The following is a 24,280-nucleotide window of genomic DNA, read 5'->3' on the forward strand; positions in this document are numbered from 1 at the left end:
CAAATATCAGTTTGAATCTGCTGTCAATCATCTTTAATCATCTTCTTACATGGATTTTTATGTTGTTTAATGTAAAGACTTCATCGTACATGAGGAGATGAACCTGAGAGGGAGAGAGGGAGAGAGGGAGTGAGGGAGAGAGAGAGAGAGAGAGAGAGAGAGAGAGAGAGAGAGGGAGAGAGAGAGAGGGGTAGAGTGTGAGTGGTCTCACACTCAGACTCTCAGTGTCTCTGCAGCAGCTCAGCTCTTCACATGGATGTTTGACTCAGATCAGACGACGTGGACCTGATCAGTGAATGGGATTAAACTGACACACACACACACACACACACACACACACAGTTACTGCTGCTGTTGTTCGTGAACGAGGACGATTAAAGATGCTGCTGCTTCCCTCTGTTTTCCTGCTGCTGCTCCTCGAGCTCTGCAGCTGCACAAGTTTTCCAAGTAACATCAACATCGGTGAGTGAGTGAGTGAGTGAGTGAGTTAATGAGTGAGTGTTTATTCTGACTTCACATCATCTGCTTCATTTTCAAGGTTTTTTTAAATGAAATATTCACATGAATCAGTCGTTGCATTTTTCTGAAGCCACAACAACACTGATATATTATCATATATATATATATATATATATATATATATATGATATCATATATATATATATGATTTCATATATATATGATAATATATATATATGATATCATATATTCACTTATATTTGTTCAGTCAGTAACAGAAACATTGTTCGACGTCTTTGTTTGAAGTATTGACTGAAACCATCGATCACTTTATTGTTTTCCATTGATCGACTCTTTGATTGATCACCTGCTGTGACTGACCAACACTTTTACTTTGACATCCAACAGGAACTTTGATGAATGCATGCATGAGCGTTGGTCTGTGTTCATGTGTTCATACGTATTCATGCATGAGTGTTGGTCTGTGTTCATGTGTTCATACCTATTCATGCATGAGTGTTGGTCTGTGTTCATATGTATTCATGCATGAGTGTTGGTCTGTGTTCATGTGTTCATATGTATTCATGCATGAGTGTTGGTCTGTGTTCATGTGTTTATACGTATTCATGCATGAATGTTGATCTGTGTTCATGTGTTCATACGTATTCATGCATGAGTGTTGGTCTGTGTTCATGTGTTCATACCTAGTCATGCATGAGTATTGGTCTGTGTTCATATGTATTCATGCATGAGTGTTGGTCTGTGTTCATGTGTTCATACGTATTCATGCATGAGTGTTGGTCTGTGTTCATCTGTTCATACGTATTCATTCATGAATGTTGATCTGTGTTCATGTGTTCATACGTATTCATGCATGAGTGTTGGTCTGTGTTCATCTGTTCATACGTATTCATTCATGAATGTTGATCTGTGTTCATGTGTTCATACGTATTCATGCATGAGTGTTGGTCTGTGTTTATGTGTAGTAACTAGTGTTACACTCAAACCCTTAAGTACAAAAATGTCCCATTGAAAGCCTGGGTGTAATTCTGGGCTTTTACTTTGAAACTGATCATATTCACGACTCTCCACCAGATGCTGTTTCCACTAGATGGCTCTGTCACATTAAACGTCCTCATGTTGTGTAATGATGTCCTCATGATGTTGTCATGACGATGACGATCAGCAATTCAGTCTGCAATTCTGGGAAGGAAGTGAGTCTAACTGTGTGTCTGTGTTTGACCACCAGGGGGCCTTTTCCCCTCCGGCTCCCACGAGTACGAGGTTTTCCGCTTTGCGCTGGCGCAGCATCAGGACGTCCCGAAGCTGGTGCCGCAGGTGGACGTGGTGGACACGGGGAGCAGCTTTGCCATGACGTACGCCTGTGAGTGCATGCACTTTTATTTTTAACGTAAACTCTGTTTCTACGTTGTTCACATCGTAGCGTCGTAGCAGAGTTGTTTTTGTTTGTTTATTTGGAACAGATTTAAACTCAAACTTTAACAAAAGACTTGAGTCATAAAATCTCTGTCAGTTTAAGTCTACGATCTCCTTAAGAACGTGTTCACGTCTTTATCTCACTGTGACACAGACTTTTCCACCAGGAAACTGAAGTCTGTAAACCGCTCACTCTCCCACACCAAAGTCCAGAGAGAAAATCAGTGATTTTAACATCACACACACAGGAGTTGTTGATCCACTGCTGCCGCCATCACTAACTTCAAATGTCTTATTTTGTGAATTCGGCTGTTGAAATCCTTAGCTCAGATTGACCTCAGTGACACAAAGTGACCACACGAGGCAGCAGAGGACCAGCAGCTCCTGTGTCCCTGCAGCTAAAATCACATTTTCTCTCTGAGGTTTGGTGTGGGAGAGTGAGTGGTTTACAGACTTCTGTCTAACAGTGAGATAAAGAGTGAGATCATGGACGTAGATTTTTTATTCAGGTCATTTTGAGTCCTGATGTAAAGTTGAAAATAGCAGTATCAGATTAATTACCATAATCTAATCCTAATTCCTGGACACGTTTGCATCGACTGACCTCGTCTCGACCTCAGAGATCTCGCTTCTCGCCACCTGAGGCTTCGACACTGAGCTTTATTTAAACACAGGCCAGAGACGACGACGCCGGACGCCGCGGGCTCCACAGCTGAGACCGCGCGTCCCACAGAGCTGCTCGTCCCTCTGACATGTCTGTCCGTCTGTCTGTCTCACGTTTGTAAAGAGACAGGAAGGACGGGGGGAAAGTGTCAGGTGATCAGGCTTTAATTAACGTGGTTAGAAGAGAAGCTGAATAATAGATGAACACACACACACACACAGCAGAAGAAGAAGAAGAAAGAGAAAAGAAGCTTTTTCGATTTTCTAGGTTTTAATCTCATGGTGAAACTTGTCTTTAATCTTTAACTTTAAAACAAACAGATCACAAAAAGTTCAAAGAATTGAAGGTGAATGTGTGTTTTTCACCTCACTTTTAGACAGAAGTTTGTAAAGCACTCACTCTCCCACACCAAACCTCAGAGAGATGGCCAGTGATTTTAGCTCTGCTGCCTCGTGTGGTCACTTTGTGTCACTGAGTTCAGTCTAAAGGAAATACTTCAAACCCTGAAGTGACAAAATAAGACATTTGAAGTTAGTGATGGAGGCAGCAGTGTGTGTGTGTGTGTGACGTTAAAATCACTGATTTTCTCTATGGACTTTGGTGTGTGTGTGTGTGTGTGTGTGTGTGCATGCGTGTGTGTGCGTGTGTCAAATCTGAAATATCCCTTTAAGCATTTGTGTTCATTAGTAAGTCAATGAAAACATACATGTGTTTAAAGAATCTATAAATGAATGTTTGAAATCACTCTTTATCTCTTTGTCTTCATTTAAAACACAACATAGTGACCACAGGTAAAACTCAATGACACTGTGTGTGTGTGTGTGTGTGTTGCTGTTCCACATCCCTGTGGCTAATGCTAACACGCTAACAATAGACGTTTGTCCTCAGGGAGACACCACCGTCATGCTAACGAAGTGTCTGTCTCTTGGCATTAGCGCCACAGTCCCACCGGGACGTCGTCACGCTCCTTCATCACACACACACACACACACACACGCACACACACACACGCACACACGCACACACACACGCACACACACACACACACAGAGGAAACAATGTTGCTTGTTTCTTCTTCTCCTGCAGTGATGATGTCACCAATGTTTTATAATTGTAAAAAAAAAAAAAAATACATATTCAAGAGAATGTTCACTGTTCACTGTGAGCGCCCCCTGCTGATCTCACACATGAATAGAATTCATCCAACAGGAAACTGAAGGTCATAAACCACTCACTCACTCTCTCTCTCACACACACACACACACACTCACTCTCCCACACCAAAGTCCACAGAGAGAATCAGAGATTTTAACGTCACACACACAGGAGTTGTTGATCCACTGCTACCTTCATCACTAAGTTCAAATGTCTTATTTTGTCATTTTCAGCATTTGAAATCCTACGCTCGCGTTTATCTCAGTGACACAAAGTGACCACACGAGGCAGCAGTGGACCAGCAGCTCCTGTGTCCCTGCAACTAAAATCACTGATGTTTTACAAAAGATTTATAAAAAAACTTTTTCTTATTAAATTTTACAAAAACCTTTAAATTTGTTCTGTATTAAACTGTAAAAGAAATGGTTACATTCATCACCTTAAGGACATAAACGTCCAGTGGTGAATTAGTTTCAGTCTTGTGTTTTTGACGTTTTTCTCGGAGTGGTTGTCATGTGATTGTGTCGTCCTCTTGTCGTCCTCAGTCTGCTCGCAGTTCTCTAAAGGCGTGTACGCCATCATGGGTCTGTACGACCAGCGGACGGTCAACATGCTGATGTCGTTCTGCAGCTCGCTGCATGTCTGCTTCGTCACGCCGTCGTTTCCCGTTCACACCAACAACCAGTTTGTGGTGCAGCTTCGTCCTGAGCTGCAGGAGCCGCTCATGTCCCTGCTGGAGCATTTCTGCTGGACCAGGTTCGTCTACATGTACAGCTCAGACTCAGGTGAGGACGTGTGTTTTTCTGCTGTGTCACATGATCACTCTGTAAACTTCAATCAAAGAAACACAAAACATGGACAAAGTGATGGGGGATCAGTGGTAGAGCGCGTTTCAACTGACGGTCAAGGGTTCAATTCCTGGCTTCATCTATCTGTCATCTTATTTCCCTTAAAACATACTTCTCTCCTTGTTTCCTTTCCTGCACTCTTGTTTCCTCTCCTCTCCTGTTGTTTATTCTCCTTGTTTCCTCTCCTCTATTTTCTCTCTCTTTGTTTCCTCTCCTCTTGTTTCCTCTCCTTGTTTCCTCTTGTCTCAGTAAAGAACATATTTTCTGCTGGTGAACGACTCACTGCAACAGACTCTCCTCTGTGTGTGTGTGTGTGTGTGTGTGTGCGCACACACACACACACAGATAAAGAAGTTATCGACCCTGACTCATCCCATAATTATCGCTCTGTCTGGTTGCCATGGATACAGCCTGGCAGTAAAGGCTTCTCAGTTCAGTGAGTGACGGTGAAGTGTTTTAACTTAAAGTCCTCGAAGAGTCCACAAGGACACAGAGGACAGAGGGACACACAGAGGACAGAATTTATTTTTATTTATTTGTATTTATTTATTTGAATTTGGCGGAGGCGGCGTTCGTCAAACTGCTCAATGACCTCGACTTCAAGAGGAAGTTTCAGGTGATCATCGACTGTGAAGTGAAGTGGAGAGACTCAACTCCATCCTCAGAGGACAGAGGGACACACGGAGGACAGAGGGACACACTGAGGGACACACAGAGGACATAGGGATACACTGAGGGACACACAGAGGACAGAGGGATACACTGAGGGACACACGGAGGACTGAGGGACACACAGAGGACAGAGGGATACACTGAGGGACCCATGGAGGACAGTGGGACACACAGACCACAGCTGCAGAGAAAACTTCAGCTCGCATGAACAGAGTGTGTGTGTGTAATTGAACATGAAACTGAGTTAGTGTGGGTCGCTGCTGCTGCGTCGCTATGCTAATGTCTCTCACACACACACACACACACACACTGTGTTATTCACACGTTCATGCACCAACACACTGCTTACAAGCACAGCAGAGACGACAGACGGAGACACTTTGTCCCTTTTCCAGGTTGAAGAGACAAAGACGAAGACGATGGCCGTGTGTCTTTGTCTTAGTTACTTCTCTGGTTTGGATGTTTTTACGAGTTTAACCAAATGTTCATTGTTCATAGACCTAAACCTGTCCAGAGTTAGACCTAAACCTGTCCAGAGTTAGACCTAGACCTGTCCAGAGTTAGACCTAAACCAGTCCAGAGTTAGACCTAAACCAGTCCAGAGTTAGACCTAAACCTGTCCAGAGTTAGACCTAAACCTGTCCAGAGTTAGACCTAAACCAGTCCAGAGTTAGACCTAAACCAGTCCAGAGTTAGACTTAAACCAGTCCAGAGTTAGACTTAAACCAGTCCAGAGTTAGACCTAAACTAGAGTTCATTTTAAGTCCGTCACTCTGCGGCCTCAGGTCTGTCGGTGCTGCAGAAGATCTTGGACACGGCGGCGGAGCAGACGTGGTTGGTCACCACCGTCAACCTGGACGTCCTGACGGAGGCGGCATTCGTCAAACTGCTCAATGACCTCGACTTCAAGAGGGAGTTTCAGGTGATCATCGACTGTGAAGTGGAGAGACTCAACTCCATCCTCAACCTGGTGAACGCACACACACACGCACACACATACGCACACACACACACACATAACTAACTCGCACATGGTTTGTTGTGTTTTCAGATCTCTGCTCAGGGGAGGAACCTGAAAAACTACCACTACATCCTGGTCAGCCTGGTGAGTCCCACACTGTGTGTGTGTGTGGAGGAGGGGGTCAGTCAGTCATACTGTGTGTGTGTGTGTGTGTGTGTGTCAGGGCTTCACCGACCTGAACATTACTGAGTTCCAGAAGCTCGGTCCAAACGTGACGGGCTTCCAGCTGGTGGACTGGTCTAATCCTGGAGTGGAGAAGATCAACCAGGACTGGCTGAACTTTGACAGTAAAGACCTGAGACTGCCCCGCAGGAGCCTGAGGGTATTACACACACACGCACTCAACTCTCCGCCCACTTCTGGGCATTTTTCAAAATTAAGCAGTGGGTAGAGTTAGCTGTAGGTGTGTTGATTTTTAACTTGGATTTACAGCTTGTGGTGGGCGTGGCCACGCGGGTTCATGTACTGCCACCAACAGGTCAGAGTTTGTACTGCACCGTCCTGAGGATGCAGGGTTTAATGATGTGTTCCATTTGTAAGCGGAACTCGGAATTTCCGAGGCCAGGAAGCATTTGTGAACTCAGAAACTTGGCACAGGATTACAAGATGGCCACCATCGTAAACACTGCTACTTTAACCGTTAATTTATCTTCTGTCTTGTTTTTTTTTTACACTAAATCAGTCGTAATCATAGTACTGGTAAATTTGTATACTTTGAGTCACACTGTTGTCTCACATACTCACTGTGACGGTTGTTCTCATCTCCGATTGGTCAGTACACAGGAGCCTTGACCTACGACGGCGTCGTTGCCATGGCAACGGCCTTCCACAACCTGCGACGCCAGAGGATCGACATCTCTCGCCGTGGCAACGCAGGAGAATGTTTGGCCAACCCACCTGCGCCGTGGGGTCAAGGTATCGACATCCAGAGAGCACTGCAACAGGTACACAACAGCTACACAACTACTACACAACAGCTACACAACTACTACACAACAGCTACACAACAACTACAGAACAACTACACAGCTACTACACAACAACTACACAACAGTTACACAATTACTACACAACAGCTTCACAACTACTACACAACAACTGCACAACAGTTACACAACTACTACACAACAGCTACACAACTACTACAGAACAGCTAGACAACAGCTACACAACTACTACAGAACAGCTACACAACAGCTACACATCTACTACACAACAAGGGAGAGGGAGTGGTTTACAAACTCCAGTTTCCTGTTTAGATAAAAGTGTTAGAGAGCACACACAGAGTTTGTGTGTCTGCAGGTGCGTCTCCAGGGATTGACGGGACACGTTCAGTTTGATGAGCGAGGACATCGAACCAACTTCACTCTGACTGTGATGGAACTGAGCCACACTGGAGACAGGAAGGTGAGGTGTGCTGGGATTAAAGATGGGATTAAAACTAGGATTTAAACTGTGATTTGGTATTTAAACTGGGATTATCACTTAAATGAGTTTTAAAAGCTGCACACGTTTCACCTTCATCACACGTCAAAGACAAAATCACATAAATTCAAACTGAAATGTACAGAATCACATTCACTGAAAATCCTTTTCAAAAAGGTTTTCACCAGATTATTTTAACTCTTTTTACGAGAGAGAAAAAAAACATCACAGAGCCTTTTTAAAAGGGTCTTCGGTGAATGCGATGCTCTTCCGAAGAAATGTACGAGTTCTGCAGAAAGAAAGGGGGCGGGGTGGTGACGTGCTGCTCTGTGTTCAGATTGGACACTGGAACGAGAGGCGGGGCTATGTGAAAACAGCGATGTTCAAGCCGCAGGTGGAGGAATATTTTCACGGTTTACAGAATAGAACCTACGTCGTCACCACTATACTGGTAAGACTGTCTTTAAGTTTTTATCTTTGTCGTCATCTGTTTTAAATGTAACACACACACACACACACACACACACACAGGAGGCTCCGTACATGATGCTGAAGAAGAACCACGAGCAGTTTGTGGGGAACGACCGGTACGAGGGTTACTGCGCTGAGCTAGCCTCAGAGATCGCCAAACACGTGGGCTTCTCGTATCGCCTGGAGCTGGTGGGCGACGGCAAGTACGGCTCCAGAGACCCAGAGACCAAGACCTGGAACGGCATGGTGGGAGAACTGGTGTACGGGGTGAGCATCCAACCCTGACCCACACAACACACACACTGTGAATCCCGCTGACCTCTCTTCCTCTTCCTCTTCCTCTTCCTCTTCCGCGTATGTGGCAGAAAGCCGATGTGGCGGTCGCTCCGCTCACCATCACGCTGGTGCGAGAGAAAATGATCGACTTCACCAAACCGTTCATGTCTCTTGGGATTTCCATCATGATCAAAAAACCCACCAAGTCCAAACCGGGCGTCTTCTCCTTTCTGGATCCTCTGGCCTACGAGATCTGGATGTGCATCGTGTTCGCCTACATCGGTGTCAGCGTGGTGCTCTTCCTGGTGAGGGAGGGAGGGGGGCAGGGCAGAGGGTGGGGCCTGCGTGGTCACCCCAACTGCACACAATTACAAAACAACTACACGTAACTACACACAACTACATAACAGACACAGACAGACAGACAGACAGACGACTTTAGACAGACAGACAGACAGACAGACAGACAGACAGACGACTTTATTAATCCCTTTGGGAGGTTCCCTCGGGGAAATGAACAGCTCCAACATCCACACACAGCACTGTTAAAAATAGAGTCACACTTTACAGGATTCTGGAAAGAGAAACACCCCAGGTACCAAACACCATAAAATATAGAATAGAATAAAATAAGACAAAAATAAAAATATAAAAATAAAAATGAAAGTGACCTATGCTATATATATATGTATGTATACACACATACACACATACACACAACACACACACATATATATATATACATATACATATATATATAAATATACATATACATATAAATATGTATATATATACATACATACACACATACACACATACACACAACACACACACATATATATATACATATACATATATATATAAATATACATATACATATAAATATGTATATACGTATATACATACATACACACACATATACATATTATATACACACATACATACATATACATATACATACACACACATAGGTACACACACACCTGTATTGCCCAGGGTTTTATTGCACATGTCTTTATGGTTTTATTGCCCATGTTATTATGAGTTTTGTTGTGGTTATTATTGTGGTTATTGCACATTTCAGTGAGTTGTGATTATGGACAGTTGTTTGTTTTAGTTCGTACTTTTTGTTTTGTTTGCCCAACCATGGAGAGTGAGTGATTTGCCGATGGCGCTGACGTTCGCGCTCTCTCTGTTTGTGTTTCTCAGGTGAGTCGCTTCAGTCCATACGAGTGGGAGGGGGAGGAGTCTGATGACGAAGACGAAACTCTGCCCTCCTCTGCCTCTCGTCAAGCTCCACCCACCTTGTTGTCGAAGCTCACTCACTCACCAGGTGTTTCATTTTCGTCGTCGGCGTCATAGTCGAGGTTCACGTAGTACTTTGTGGCTCAGATTGTAACAGTTAATGTGTTATGTTTTTGTCAGTGTTCTCCCAGGACCAGGACCAGGAGCAGAACCAGGACCAGAACCAGAACCAGCAGAAAGAGAAGGAGGCTCCCGAACACACCAATGACTTTGGGATCTTCAACTCTCTGTGGTTTTCACTCGGTGCCTTCATGCAGCAGGGGTGTGACATCTCGCCGCGGTGGGTCACATGACTGTGGGCGGGTGGAGTCGCATGTTTGTCACACACACACACACACACACACACACACACACACACTGCTGCCTGGTCACTTATATTTAATTTTTTTGTTGAGGCCTGAAGCTCTTTCTATTTCGGGCATGTGTGTGTGTGTGTGTGTGTGTGTGTTTGTGCGTGTTTGTGCGTGTTTGTGTATGTGTGTGTGTGTGTGTGTGTGAAGCCGACCCCGTTGTGTCACCTTCTGCAGGACATGTAATAACATACATGTAAACGAACACGAGTCACACTGTAGTTCATTTACATATACAGTGTTGAGTCATCTGCATATAGAGTGATAATTATACACAATTGTTCGTTCAATCTTTACAAAAATAAAAGCAGGGTTTTCAACAGAAGGAGACTCCGCTCACCTGTCCGTATAAATACTGACTCTTCCTCCTCAGGTCTCTCTCTGGTCGAATTGTCGGAGGAGTTTGGTGGTTTTTCACCCTCATCATCATCTCGTCCTACACAGCCAACCTGGCGGCCTTCCTCACTGTGGAGAGGATGGTGTCCCCCATAGAGGGCGCCGAGGACCTGGCCAAGCAGTCCGAGATTTCCTACGGAACCCTGGAAGGAGGTTCCACCAAAGAGTTCTTCAGTGTGAGGACAACGTTGCTCTTTTAAGGCTCAATGTAGACAAGACGTGGTTCATACTTGATACTCGCCATTATTACACAACTCTCACAGAAACAGGAAGTCCAGGTTTTGATGGAACTCTGAGGTGCTTGTTTTTTCTGTCTTTACACTGTTGTTGAACATTAGAGGTCAAAGATCGCCGTGTTTGAGAAGATGTGGTCGTACATGCGGAGCACCGAGCCCTCGGTGTTCGTCAGGAACACGGACGAAGGCGTGCTGCGCGTCAGGAAGTCGAAGGGGAAGTACGCGTACCTGCTGGAGTCCGCCATGAACGAGTACATTGAGCAGAGGAAGCCCTGTGACACCATGAAAGTGGGAGGCAACCTGGACTCCAAGGGCTACGGCGTGGCCACGCCCAAAGGCTCGCCGCTCAGGTAAACTCTGAATGTCTGCACAGGAAGTGGTCAGTGTCTCGTTCTGTCTCTTTCTATTTTAGTGTCACGTTAAGTTTGTTTAAGTTTGTGCAGAGTTTAGTTTTGATAACTTCAGACTGTTGGTTCATGTTTGGGTTGTTTAGGATCTGCAGACTGACCCACGCTAACAGATACACTCAAGAAACTCAAGAAAATGGTCCAAGCTGCTTCCCTGCAGTTGTGGAGGTCGCACAGAATGTGCTTAAAGTGGACGATAAGAAAAAAAACTAAAATTAATTTCAATTTTTTTACAACCATATCTGAGACACATTTCTTAGATTAATTCAAACTTAATTTTAAGTTTAAGTTTGAGAAAATTCCCCCAAAAAGATTTCCTGTGACCCATCTGTGGGTCACGATCCAGTGTTTGGGACCCCGCAGCATTTACAGACCTTTAAGGGGGCTTGGTCAGCCTGCAGATACATCATCAATAATAGTGACTAAGACGTAGGACAAACTAACCCAGATATAGTTTTAAGTTTTTGGACGTGTTTACTGTCTGCGTGTCTGTCTCTCTGTCCGTCCAACTGTCTTAATCTGTCTCACGTGTGTCTCTCTCTCTTGTTTGTCTCTGTCAGTATGTGTGTGTGTGTCCGTCTGTCGGCCTGTCTACCTGTGTGTTGTGGTGGTTACCTGTCTGTTGCCGTGGTTACCTGTCTGTCACTGCCTGTGTGACTGCACGCCTGCCTGACATCGCCGTCTGTCCACATTCACACACCTGCTGCTGCCGTCAGGTAAAAACTTTGTTCAACTCAAGCTGCCGTCGCTGAAATTCTGCACTGAAATCAGGGTTAAACTTTATCCAAACAGGAGCCAGGACCCCACAAAGGGGCGTTCCTCTTTGCTCGTAAAGCTGGGCTGTTTGTCCGACGAAGAGGAACGCTAACTGTCACCATTTTCAAGTGGAGCGAGTGAATGGAGAGACTTGTAGCAGAGGGGGAGGAGCTTGAAGATGATCCAGAAGTTAACGGCAGAGCCAGTGCAGACGTTTCAGTGTGGGCGTGTTGCCAGGGTTTGGTCCGAGTGAGAACCCTGAGTTCAGCAGCAGAGTTCTGATCGTGTTTGAGCTGAACCAGGATTTTCTTGGGGAACCCAAACAGGGCGTCATTGCAGTCGTCCAGGAGTGAAGTGGTGAAAGCATGAATGAGGGTTAGAATCAGGGAGAGAATCGGGAGATATTTCTGAGCAAGAACAAAGACTAGAGTATGACCTTCTTTACTGTGTGGAGGTTGTGGCATGCAGACATGTCCAGGGCGGGTCCCTGGTCTCCTGTATGACGTTTCGAGCAGAGCGGGTAACGTATGGTTAGTTACAGGGCACTTCCTGTTTTGTGGCGAAATGAACGGCAAAATGTTGTGTTCGGTCAAGTTCGTGTTCATAGATGTGTTCAGGGTTGGTCTTTTGTTTCACATATGAAGTTTGGAGACGATCGGTCAATGTACGGCTATGTCACAGTCACAGCCCACTTTGTAGTTCACCCCAAAAAATCGATGGTTGCCATGGCCACTCCCCTTTTTGAACCTGCGGAACATTTTCATATTTTCTCTGATGCATCTCGTATGAATTTTGCAAGTCGCCAAGATGGACGACAAAATCCAACATGGTTCGACTTCCTGTTTGGTGAAAAACTTGAGGAGGAACCTTCAGAGGGACCTTCAGAGGGACCTTCACAGGAACCTTCAGAGGAACCTTCAGAGGAACCTTCAAAGGAACCTTCGGAGGGACCAAATTGGGGGCGCTATTGAGCCATTTGTGTGAGTTGTTATTCAAAACCAGAAGAGAAAATTTATTGTTTATTAACGGATAAATTGACAAATAATTAAGGTTATTTTATTGTTCAGAAATATCTCTTCAACTCTCAAATAATTGTTCAGCTAAATATTTACCTGACAGCAGCATATGAAAATATATGTATTTATCTTTTTTTTATCAGATGTACCGTGAAGAACTCAGAGACAGATAACAATAATTATTCCAGAACATGAGATTAGAATAAACTGAACGTACGCAATTTCATTCATCGCTGTATGAACGTGACAAAAGCAGCGACACAGAAAATCTTCTTTTCCAAAGAGAAGCACATGTCAGATGTTGTCATCATCCTGTTGTTTTGGACCATCATGAGTAACTGGGTTTTATGTGCATCTGTATGTGCTGTCTCTGGGTTGAGCACTAAAGGCTAACACAGCTCATGAAAGCATCTGATTTTCTCTCATGTTGTTGTGGTTGTTGTTGTTGTTGTTAGCAGATCAGGAGCAGAGTGTTGTTCTAAAACTGCATTATGACATCATCTTTGCAAAGTCACAAGCTAAATGTGTTAATTCAATCATTCTACAGGGCAGGCTATTTCACACATATATATAGTACTGTGTCAACATGTTAGCATTGAAGCTAGTTTTGCTAAATAGCATGCTAATCTCATCCATTCACTTATCACGTTATGTGACCAAGCTAATTCACATATATATTAAAAAACAATAGTGTGTCAACATGTAATTGATGTTAGCATTTCAGCTAAATGTTCAGCTCACTAGCCTGCTAATCTCGTCCAGTCGATCGTCGCATCATGTGACCAGGCTGCTCTACGTACGAAAAATGGATATTATGGATGTTTTAGTCCATGCGTAAAAATGCTTCGGCAGCGTGTGATTGATGTTAGCATTGTTGCTCAAGTTTGTGAACTGGCAAGCTTATTTTGTTAATTTAATAATTACATTATTTGCCCATGTGACTAATGATACATTAGTGTTGTAGCTAGGTTTGCTAACTAGCAAGCTAACTTAGTGAATATGATAAATTAATTATCTGTACATAATGCACTTTAGGACAAAAACTCTTGTTGCTGATAATGCTGTCATTATATTAACGAGCGTGACTGAGCAGCATCAGTGATTGTTTTTATCATCGCTGCTACGTAAAGAAGAACAACAGGAAACGTGTTATTCTTCTGTTAAAGCAAAGAAGAAACCTCCTAATCAATAATCACAACCTGCACATTTCAACGTGTTGTTTGTGGATGTTGTTTCTCCTTTATTTATCAGCTCAGGAATGGAAATGAATGCAAGTCAAATGTCGAGCAGTAGGATTGACAGTTTTTGAATCCAGACCATAATAAGATGTGATTTCCTCTAATGATTAAGCCTGGACGTCTGCTGTAGCCGTTCACTGGGCTCAGCACAAGCTCGAGATTTAGAAATCCAAATCCAATATTCCACCAACTCCTCACAGAGTTTGTCCTCCTGGTTGTAGACCAGATATGTCCAAAGTCCGGCCCGCGGTCCAGTCACAGCCCTCTGTCAGATTTTGTTCTGTTCTAGACCAGTGGTCCAGATGTTACCTTCAGACATCCTCCCCTCGCTCTTTCTTCATTCCTCCAGGACACAGCTCTTACAAGACAGTCCTCAAACTTGGTAGTCCAAGTTGGAGGTTGTCCCAAACAAGCGTCATCTAGATGTCCTGGAGATGTGGGTTTAGAATTCATCTTGGATTCTGCATTGGTTGAACTACCTCTTGGCCCACAGATCTACAGTATGTCTGTAAAAATGAAGATGGTTCCTCTGGTTTTATTGTCAACGCCAAGAGTTTAACTGTTGAATGCCTGTTTTTTGCCGAATGCCGAAGTCGAGAGACATCGTTGTCAAAGACCATCAAGGGACAATCATGTTCTGTATTTAGGTTGGAAGATGATCTGTTGAAATGACAGTTTGCGATGAGACAGTGGTGAAGCCCCGTGAACGTCTATAGCAGAATCCTTTAAACTGAAGCGACAACATTTGAACGAGGTCTGGGTTGAAGAACAGCGAGGTTTGATTTGATGGCACTAACCATGTCATGATGTTTCTGTCTTCTTCTCGACGGCAGTTTCCTGCTCATTAACACGTAGTTTCCCCTTCTATCCTCACTGTTACTGTCATCTCCGTAGAAACCCTGTAAACTTGGCAGTGTTAAAACTGAACGAGCAGGGCCTGTTGGACAAATTGAAAAACAGATGGTGGTATGACAAGGGAGAGTGCGGCGTCGGGGGAGGGGACTCCAAGGTCAGATCACCGTGACCCCCCAACGGGTAACGACAGGCAGTAGTACAACCGGGCGGTAACCGGCAACAACCAGAAACTTTACCGTAGAACGTTAAACACTGAAGTTTAGGTTCGTCCACAGGAGTCGTGAAGGTGGAAAATCTTCTAACATAAACCAGACCCTGGATGGTATCGGGTTTGCGTGAGGACTCCAGATAGGGCTGTGCAATACTGCAAAATTTGGTATCGATCCAATACCAAGTAAATACAGGGCCAGTACTGCCAATACCAATATCAATACCGATACTTTTTACGACTACCATCTACTTTTGTGTAGGGGAGAGCAATGTTTCATAATTTATTAAGTGAATGCATCATCAATTTGCAAATCTGACTGAAAACTTGAATTTTCATGATTATTTAATTATTTCATAAATTTTCCTTTAATTAATCACGTTTATGATGATAATAAAACACAGGACAAAGTTTTCAGGCAAATAAAAATACTTATGTAAGTATCTCAGAAATGTTTACAGAAAACTTAAATTTCCCTTTTGGAGTGGTAATCTGCATTTGCAATTAACAACATCGCAAACATCGCAGGTTGCAGTGGTATGATTTACAGCTATAAAAAACCTCCAAACAGCGCTCCTCTTCCGCTCTGCCATCACGCAGCCACAACAGTGCGCTGCTCGCCTCGCAGTGGGGAGCGGGTTGGCAGTGGAGTAAAGGGGAGGGGATAATTGAGCATGAGTGAGGTGAGAGAAGAGCGGTGTTGTATGGCCAGTCGGTCACACAAGAGAAACTGAAACTTAAGAATCGATCTCATCACCCAAGTATCGATCAATACCCAATACCAACGTTAGTATGGATACTATCGATATTTTCGATCGATCCGCCCACCCCTAACTCCAGACCATCATTTTAACTCCAGTCTTGGACAAGGGCGTGCGTCCTGTTGTGAACTCCGAAGTCATTTTATTGGGTTTCGAATTTGACTCCAAAGTTAAAGCACAGTCACTTTTAACCTTCCTCTTCACAGGTTTTGCAGTTTTTCCCGTACATCGTCAATAGCATCAGTGAACCAAAGATAGCGGAGTGTTTCCAGCTCTTGCCGGTTACCCAAAGTGATATCGTAATACACATCCCGCACACAGGGAGTCAGGCTAAACCGAGCTGGATGGAGTATTAACACATATCACTTTGATGCTAACATTATTTGTGTGTGTGTGTATATATATACATATTTGTGTGTGTGTGTGTGTGTGTGTGTGTGTGTGTCATTGTGCCTGTTTTTATTTGATAATTTTGTTTGTTTTTGTCATATTTTGGCGTCTTCTGTAGCGTGCCACCTGTACAGCTAATGCTACTGTTGCTAAAGCTCGCCGCGGTTGCCGCAGCCTGAACAATAACATAAGATAACATGGAGGTGCATAATGTTATTTATGTTATTTCCACCCCATCCCCCTCCCCCTTCCTCCCATGGTTCTTTGAAGAATCCCGGTAAACCTAGCCGTACTGAAGCTCAATGAACAAGCCATCTTAGACAAGTTGAAAAACAAGTGGTGGTATGACAAGGGGGAGTGTGGACACAAGGACTCCGGCAGAAAGGTCAGTTCTTGAGGTCACTCCTGCCTGGACCATAGGTCATGTGTTGGTTTGACCTCAAACCCTCAAACCTTTAACCCCCCCCCCCCCCAATGTTTTTTTTCTTCTTCATCTCGTCAGATCAGATCAGATCAGATCAAATCAGAAAAAGTCCACACAGTTTTCCTGGAGGCAGCCATAGACAGACAGACTGACTTTTATACATCACTTTACTTTGAGTCACAAATCTACATTTATTTCATTCTGTGCTGACATGTTTGAAAGCTTCAGGAGAGGATCCTTTTTAAATAAAGTCATCACACATACACATACATGATTCTGCAGTCATGTCTTACATCGGCCTCCCTCTCTCTGTTTATGGCTGCTGACCGAATGAAATTGAAGCCACTCAACCCCCCCCCCCCCCCAAAAAAAAATCCAACAAATCAATTTAAAGATTAGTGAAACAGACTTTTTTTTTCCAACAGGAAACTGAAGTTTGTAAACCACTCACTCTCCCACACCAAAGCCCATAGAGAAAATCAGTGATTTTAACGTCACACACACACACACACACACACACACACACACACAGGAGTTGTTGATCCACTGCTGCCTTCATCACTCAGTTCAAAAGTCTTATCTTGTCAATTCGGCTTCACACTTATATCCTACATATCCTTTAGGTTCACATGTTTGTTTTTTAGGCTGATACTATGTTTTTTATTTACATTTGTATTATTTGTGATGAATTAAAGCTGAGCTGTTATTTTAACTTAATAGTTTAGTAAAGCGCACACATGTTTCTCTGTGCATGACGTTGCATGTGACAGACAAATAAACACAGACTGTCAAACGCTGTGATTTCCTGGAGAGAATCACTTTTATTTCATAATTCTATTTGTATATTCAGTCGTTACAGGAGAGCAGACAGTGGTGGAGGCAAAGTTACATTCTCTGTTCTGATGAAATAAAGTCGTCTGTGTCACAGCCTTTGACAACTGTTCGAAGAATAGTGATGTCATGACCTCCTGCGATGCGATTGGCTGTCCCTGACTCCGCCTCTCTGTGCTGACAGGACAAGACGAGTGCGCTCAGTCTGAGCAATGTGGCGGGAGTGTTTTACATCCTGATTGGTGGACTGGGTCTGGCCATGCTGGTGGCTCTGGTCGAGTTCTGCTATAAGTCCCGCCTCGAGTCCAGGAGGATGAAGGTGAGTCGTCACTTCCTGCTCGATGATGTCACCACGCGTCTGTAAAACAACTTTCACTGCCTGTGCCAGTCACCGAGAGTTCAACCAACTCACCAAGTAACTAACCAAGTAATCAACCAACAAACCAGCTAACCAACCAATCAGTTCCAAGTAACTAACCAATATTGATCAACCAACCAACTAACTAACAAAACCACCAGAGTCAGAGTTTTATAGATGAATAAATTAAAATATTGAAAGCATAAATAAATGTTTTACATTTATTTCTACATTTCTGTTCACTTACATTTATTTCTTGATTTATTGATGTGTCCATATGTTAATGAGGTAGGAGGTCCTAACCTCAGTCAACAGCATGATTGGTCAAATCAGAGACCCAGACAAACATAACATTGCAAAGCAGCTCCAGTTAGCGTAATGTCCTCGACCGGGAGGTCACTGCAGACCTTCACAGTGTTGCCAACTCTGTTGTGCGACGAGCGACAAATCAAGCGAGTTTTCTCTGGTGTTATTGGAGACTTTTGTGGTTTTTGGAGACTCTCACGTGAAAGCACGTATCACTCTGCAGTTACTGCCGGGATCTCCTCCCCCTCCCAAAGCACTCACAGGCGGTCAGTCTCACAGTCAGAGGGTCAGAGGTCAGCCTCTGCAGCAGTCCCAGCCTGCAGTCACTGCAGACCCTCACCACTCACCACTCCACGTCCAGGCTGCCGTTCCACCCTGGCTTACAGAGTGGGGTGTAAATGTTTCTTAACTCAGTCTCTCCCAAAAGAAATCACTGCATTTAATACATACAGTTGAGGCCAAAATGATTAGCCCCCCTTTGTGAAATTAGACAAAACTCTTGATTTCTCTCTGGAAATGACCATTAACAACAAGTGTTTATATTGCATTTGCATGTGCACGGCACCCAGCAATCACCCAGCAATGATGGGTTTTCTTTTACATTTTTTAAAATATTACTACAAAACAGGTTTTAGTGATTTATTCGTCGCTCATAAGGATTTATTTTCAAACTTATTATCAATGTAATAACAAGCTGCTGTGTGGATTCATACTGATGTCTAAAACGACTTCCTAGAGGTTCCTAATAATATGATCGTGAGTCTGCAGGTTTATTATTTTATTTATTATATTTGTAATTATAATGATAAGTTAGCTTTATTTGTAAACCACCTACAAAAACAGTTTGAAATTTGAACTTTGAAATTTTTTTTTTAAATCATCATAAAAGTACTTCATGTTGTCATTATTTCCTCTGTTTCCTGCAGGAGCTCATCGACGCCGCCATGATGAGCACCAGCTTTGGCGGGATGATGACAGGAGGAGGAGGAGCCAGTGGTATGGTGGCGGCTGTGGGCGGGTCAGTCGAAGGAGGAGGAGGCGGAGCGTCTGGATTCGGGGGCGAGAATGGTCGCGTGATGGTGCAAGACTTCCCAAAATCTGGAGCTCAGGGTTTACCATGCATGAGCAAGTCAGCTGGACTGGGACGGTCCTCCACCAGCATGTGATCCAGACTGAGGCTCCTGATTGGACAGAACGCTCCTATTTGTCTGTCTGTGTGTGTGTTTGTGTGTGTCTCTGATGACAAACTGGGATTAAAAACAAACAAAAACACAACTTGACTTTTCTACAAACGCTGTTTCAAACTCAACTCGATGAAACTGCAATAACTGAGTGTGAGGAGAGAAACAACGAGCTGCTTCCTCCTTTTTTCTCTTTTAATTAAGTGTAATTGTCGGATTTGTCGGAGGTAATGACACTGTGAGCGCCCCCTGCTGCTGAGAAACCAGAGGCTCACTCTCAGTGCTGCGTTAGTCTACGATGTCTTTAACAACAGGAAACTGACGTTTGCAAACCACTCACTCTCCCACACCAAACCCCAGAGAGAAAATCAGTGATTTTAGCTGCTGGTCCTCTGCTGCCTCGTGTGGTCACTTTGTGTCACTGAGGTCAATCTGAAGGAAATATTTCAAATGCCGAATTGACAAAATAAGACATTTGAACTTAGTGATGGAGGCAGCAGTGGATCAACAACTCCTGTGTGTGTGTGTGTGTGTGTGATGTTAAAATCACTGGTTTTCTCTATGAGGTTTGGTGTGGGAGAGTGGGTGGTTTACAAACCTCAGTTTCCTGTTGTTAAAGTGAGATAAAGATCTTATGCAGCAGCAGCAGCAGCATTATCAGCAACAGCAGCAGCAGCAGCAGTAACAGAAACAGCAGCAGCAGTAACAGCAGCAGCAGTAACAGTAACAGCAGCAGCAGTAACAGCAGCAGCAGTAACAGAAACAGCAGCAGTAACAGTAACAGCAGCAGTAACAGCAGCAGCAGTAACAGAAACAGCAGCAGCAGTAACAGCAGCAGCAGCAGCAGTAACAGCAGCAGCAGCAGTAACAGCAGTAAAAGCAGCAGCAGCAGCAGTAACAGAAACAGCAGCAGCAGTAACAGTACCAGCAGCAGCAGTAACAGCAGTAAAAGCAGCAGCAGCAGTAACAGCAGCAGCAGCAGTAACAGAAACAGCAGCAGCAGTAACAGTAACAGCAGCAGCAGTAACAGCAGCAGCAGCAGCAGCAGCAGGGGGCGCTCACAGTGTCTCACGTCTCAGAAGAAGAACTTCTCCCTTTTGTCACATTTACACGAGCGAGTTTGAGCATGTCACAGAAACACAGACGAACGCGTGTCCTTGAACACATCACTGAAGAATCCTCTCATTTCTGTGTGTTTGTGTGATTTTAACATTTTCCCCGTACGCTGATGTCAAGTTTCACCCCCAAGTTCCGGTTTATATAGTGGGAGGGGCAGGGGGAGGGGCCTGGAGGATGACTAGCATGCGTCTGTGGTGCAGGTCTCGTGTTTCTCTGGACTGAAAACACGTGCAGCAGAACTTTGTTTCATACAATTAAAGTGTATGATGACGTTTGTCATGATTGATGGAGTGATTTTGATTTGGTTGATTTGGTTGATTTGGTTGCCTGCGATCAGGTCCGTGAGTGTATTTAATAAAAACTTTGACACAAGCTCCACGTCGACTGTGTTTAGTCCCTGAGGCTCGTCCATCTTTTCTATTTCTGTTTCTTTATCGATTGGTCTCTCAGTGGACGCTCTTCATTTCCTATTGTGTCTCTGTGACTGTACTTTCTCTTTCCCTCACACACACACACACACACACACGCTCATTATTTCATGTGTTTGTCCTCGTGTCCTCGTTTCTCTTCATCAGCTTCTCCTCTTCTCTGGACTCTGAGGACCTTTCGCTGAGTGGTTTGTTGTCCTGAGGGGGACATCATAAAACGTAACACCTCATTAGTCCCTGAGCTGTGAGGGAGGATGGACACAGACAGAGACAGACAGAGACTAAGTCCACAATTAGCCCCAGAAAACTCATTAACATCTACTGCCTGTTCACATGGAAACTTCCAGAAGAGGAGGAAGAAGGAGGAGGAGAAGTCAGAAGAGGAAACGGAGAAAGAGGAGGAAGAAGAAGAAGAAGAGGGAAAAGGGGGAGGCACAAAGCCACAGTTCTGCCTCATTAGGGCCAGGTTTTGGTCTCCATGAGGACGATTGGTCCTGACAAGGTCAGTGTTTATGACAGAAAACACACACACACACACACACACAGGCTGATGTATTGGGTCATGCTGCCACCCAGTGGACAGCTGCAGAACAACGACTGTATTTTTTTATACTAAAATTACGATGGTTGTCATGGCAACCGCTGGATGAACGGAAGGGAATTTGTCCTTGAAGTGGAGGGTTGCTGGTTTGTGGCTGTTGGTCTCAACAAGAGGTTGTGAGTACAAATCTTATGATGACGTGAAGTGTTTGAGTTCAGTGTTCAAAGTAAACAATGAACCTGAAGAACCCTCAGTGAAGTCCTGAAGTCATGGGTTCAGCTCTTGTGAGAAACAGGACCTTTTAAACCAAACTTCCCACATGCACCAGGTGTTCATGGAGCCCTGGCTTTGTTCACAAACATCAGGTTGTTCAGTCCACCAGGTGGCAGGTCTGGTTCCAAAACTGTGCACTTTTGTACAGTGCACAGTTGTGCACTGTGCCACTGAGCCACTGTAACCGGTACCTCTGTGCCAAAGACGTCATGGTCGCAATGGTCACAAGTTCGATTCCACCCCTGGCTCACTGTCCTCAATTCCATTGTAAGTAGCTTTGGATAAAAGTGACTTACAGCACCAGGAAACTCAGACAGAAACCATCAGGACAAGTAGCTCAGTCCATCAGTGGATGACTTGTGTCGCTATGGTTGTGAGTTCAAATCTTACGATTAACTGAACCTCTACACTTCTTTAAAATACCAGCAATGTGTTGCTTTACAAGAACAGCGTCTACTGGAAGAACCGCACTTGTATTTCTGAGGTTGTGAGTTCAAGTCTTGTGAGGAACTCAGCTATTTGAGTTCACTGTTCAAACAGTCAAAAGCTCTCAGAGAACCGGAAGAACTGAATGAGCAGGTAGTTCAGTGGTCAAGAATGCTGCTGAGAAGTCCTGAGGTCATAGGTTCAGTTCTTGTGAGGAGCAGTGTCTTTTAAAGCTCTGAGTCCAAAGTCAAGATTGAAAGGAGACAACATGTCCAGGATATAGAATAAATTTGTGGTCTGGTGGTTGTTTTCGCAGTCATAGTGATGTGTGAATCTGCAAGGTGGCAGGTTCAGTTCCCCAGTGGTTTGGCAGTAGCCAAAGCTAACAATTTATTACACTTAGCAAGACAGTTGGGAAGATGGCGGGGCAGAACCCAAAAAGCTGTAGGAACTGGTAGCTCAGTGGTCAAGAATGCTGCTTTGAAGTCTGGATGTCATGGGTTCAGTTCTTGTGAGGAGCAGCAGTTTTTAAAGTTCCACATCCAGAGTGAAGATTGAAATGAGACAAACCTGCCTTAATGGAGCAAGAACTGGTGGTGCAGTGGTTTTGTTCACAACCATGGGTGTCAGTCCACAAGGTGGTGGGTTCGATTCCACAGGTTGCAAGAGGTGAGGTTGGAGCAGGGGCTAGGTGAGGAAGCGCAGGTAGTGTAGTGTGAGGTGAGGAGAGGAGGGGCAGGGCAGGTAGCGTCAGGTGAGTTGAGAGGAGGAGCAGGGCAGATAGTGTGAGGTGAGGAGGGGCATGGCAGGTGGTGAGAGGAGGGGCAGGGCAGGTTGCCAGAGGTGGGGTGGGGAGGGGCAGGGAAAGGTCAAAGGTCAAATACTTTATATAACACTGTGCAGCAAAAGGTAACCGCATTAAGACACTTAGGTGGTGGTGGCCTTCGGCCACCACCACCCAACTGTCTTAATGCGGATTTAAGACAGTTGGCCTGGGGGTGGGGGCCTTCGGCCCCCACCACTTTTCCAACTGTTTTGCTTGCTGGACTGGGGGGGTTCGACTCACTCGTGCCCCACTGGCCACTGGGGGGGTACGACTCACTGCTGGCCACTGGGAGGTACCGCTGATTGGCGCCACGCTGGCCACTGGGGGGTACGACGCACTCGGGGTACGACGCACTCGGGGTTCGTCAGCTGGTGTACTGTGTGGTTGTGTCAGTCAGCAAGAGGTTTGGTTCTGGTTCCAGTGAACAACTGCAGGGTGGAGGACTGGAACTGGAACTGAACCTGCCACCTTACAGCTGAGACACAACCTTACGGTTTGGAACAAAGCCACCACGCCACCAAGGCCGCCATCGTCTAAGATTGCTGTCTGCTTTTAATCTTGAGTTTGGATGAGGAGCTTTAAAAGCACCTGCTCATCACAAGAACTGAACCTATGAACTCATGACTTGACAGCAGCATTTTTGACCACTGAGCTACCTGCTCTTGGAGTTCTTCAGGTTCTCTGAGAGCTTTTGACCATTTACTTTGAACACTGAACTCAAACAGTTCATCATAAGACTTGAACCCACAACCTCAGACATACAAGTCTTACTCTTCCAGGAGAAGGCATTCTTACTGAGCTGCAGAGGGACAGGTTGCTGATATTTTCTAGTTCTTATTTTGGTCTGAATTTTTAAAGAAGTGTAGAAGTTCAGTTGATTGTAAGACTTGAACTCACAACCTCTGAGATAGAAGACATGTTCTGCCAGACTGAGCCATATGTCCTGATGACATGTCTCTGAATTTCTTGGTGTTCTTAAATGTCTAGTCCAGGCCAGAATATTTAAAATTATCTTTCAAACATTTTGTAGAATCACTTTAGCCAGCTGATCTACCTCATCAGAATCTGAAGTCGTCAGAGTTGTCCCTGTCCGACAGTTGTCAGGTCCACAACCACAAAGTTGTTTCAGAAGAAAGGTCCCAGATCCACCAGGAGTTGGGGGCATGGTGGCTTTGTTCAGTCCACTGCCTGGCAGGTGCAGTGCCACCGCAGTTGTGTTGT

General features: G+C 44.6%; 1 protein-coding gene across 3 annotated transcripts; it reads left to right on the plus strand.

The window, feature by feature from the left end:
* Positions 1-241: 241 nt before the first annotated feature.
* Positions 242-20,927, plus strand: gria1b (glutamate receptor, ionotropic, AMPA 1b). Of its 3 annotated transcripts, none has more exons than XM_058626874.1 (18): positions 242-462; positions 1,709-1,843; positions 4,261-4,500; positions 6,021-6,205; positions 6,287-6,340; positions 6,420-6,578; positions 7,033-7,200; positions 7,559-7,663; positions 8,019-8,132; positions 8,213-8,419; positions 8,518-8,733; positions 9,638-9,761; positions 9,854-10,013; positions 10,457-10,655; positions 10,818-11,065; positions 15,027-15,141; positions 17,786-17,920; positions 19,192-20,927. In XM_058626874.1, exons 1-18 carry the CDS (start codon positions 381-383, stop codon positions 19,429-19,431), a joined length of 2,886 nt encoding a protein of 961 aa, XP_058482857.1. In that variant the 5' UTR covers positions 242-380; the 3' UTR covers positions 19,432-20,927. The 3 variants fall into 3 exon arrangements, with proteins under 3 accessions (XP_058482857.1, XP_058482855.1, XP_058482856.1); XM_058626872.1 differs by lacking the exon at positions 15,027-15,141 and adding an exon at positions 16,617-16,731; XM_058626873.1 differs by lacking the exons at positions 15,027-15,141; positions 17,786-17,920; positions 19,192-20,927 and adding an exon at positions 11,683-13,301.
* The last annotated feature ends 3,353 nt before the right edge of the window (positions 20,928-24,280 follow it).

The sequence above is a fragment of the Solea solea genome, chromosome 4 (assembly GCF_958295425.1).
Source record: "Solea solea chromosome 4, fSolSol10.1, whole genome shotgun sequence".
Taxonomy (NCBI): Eukaryota; Metazoa; Chordata; class Actinopteri; order Pleuronectiformes; family Soleidae; genus Solea; species Solea solea.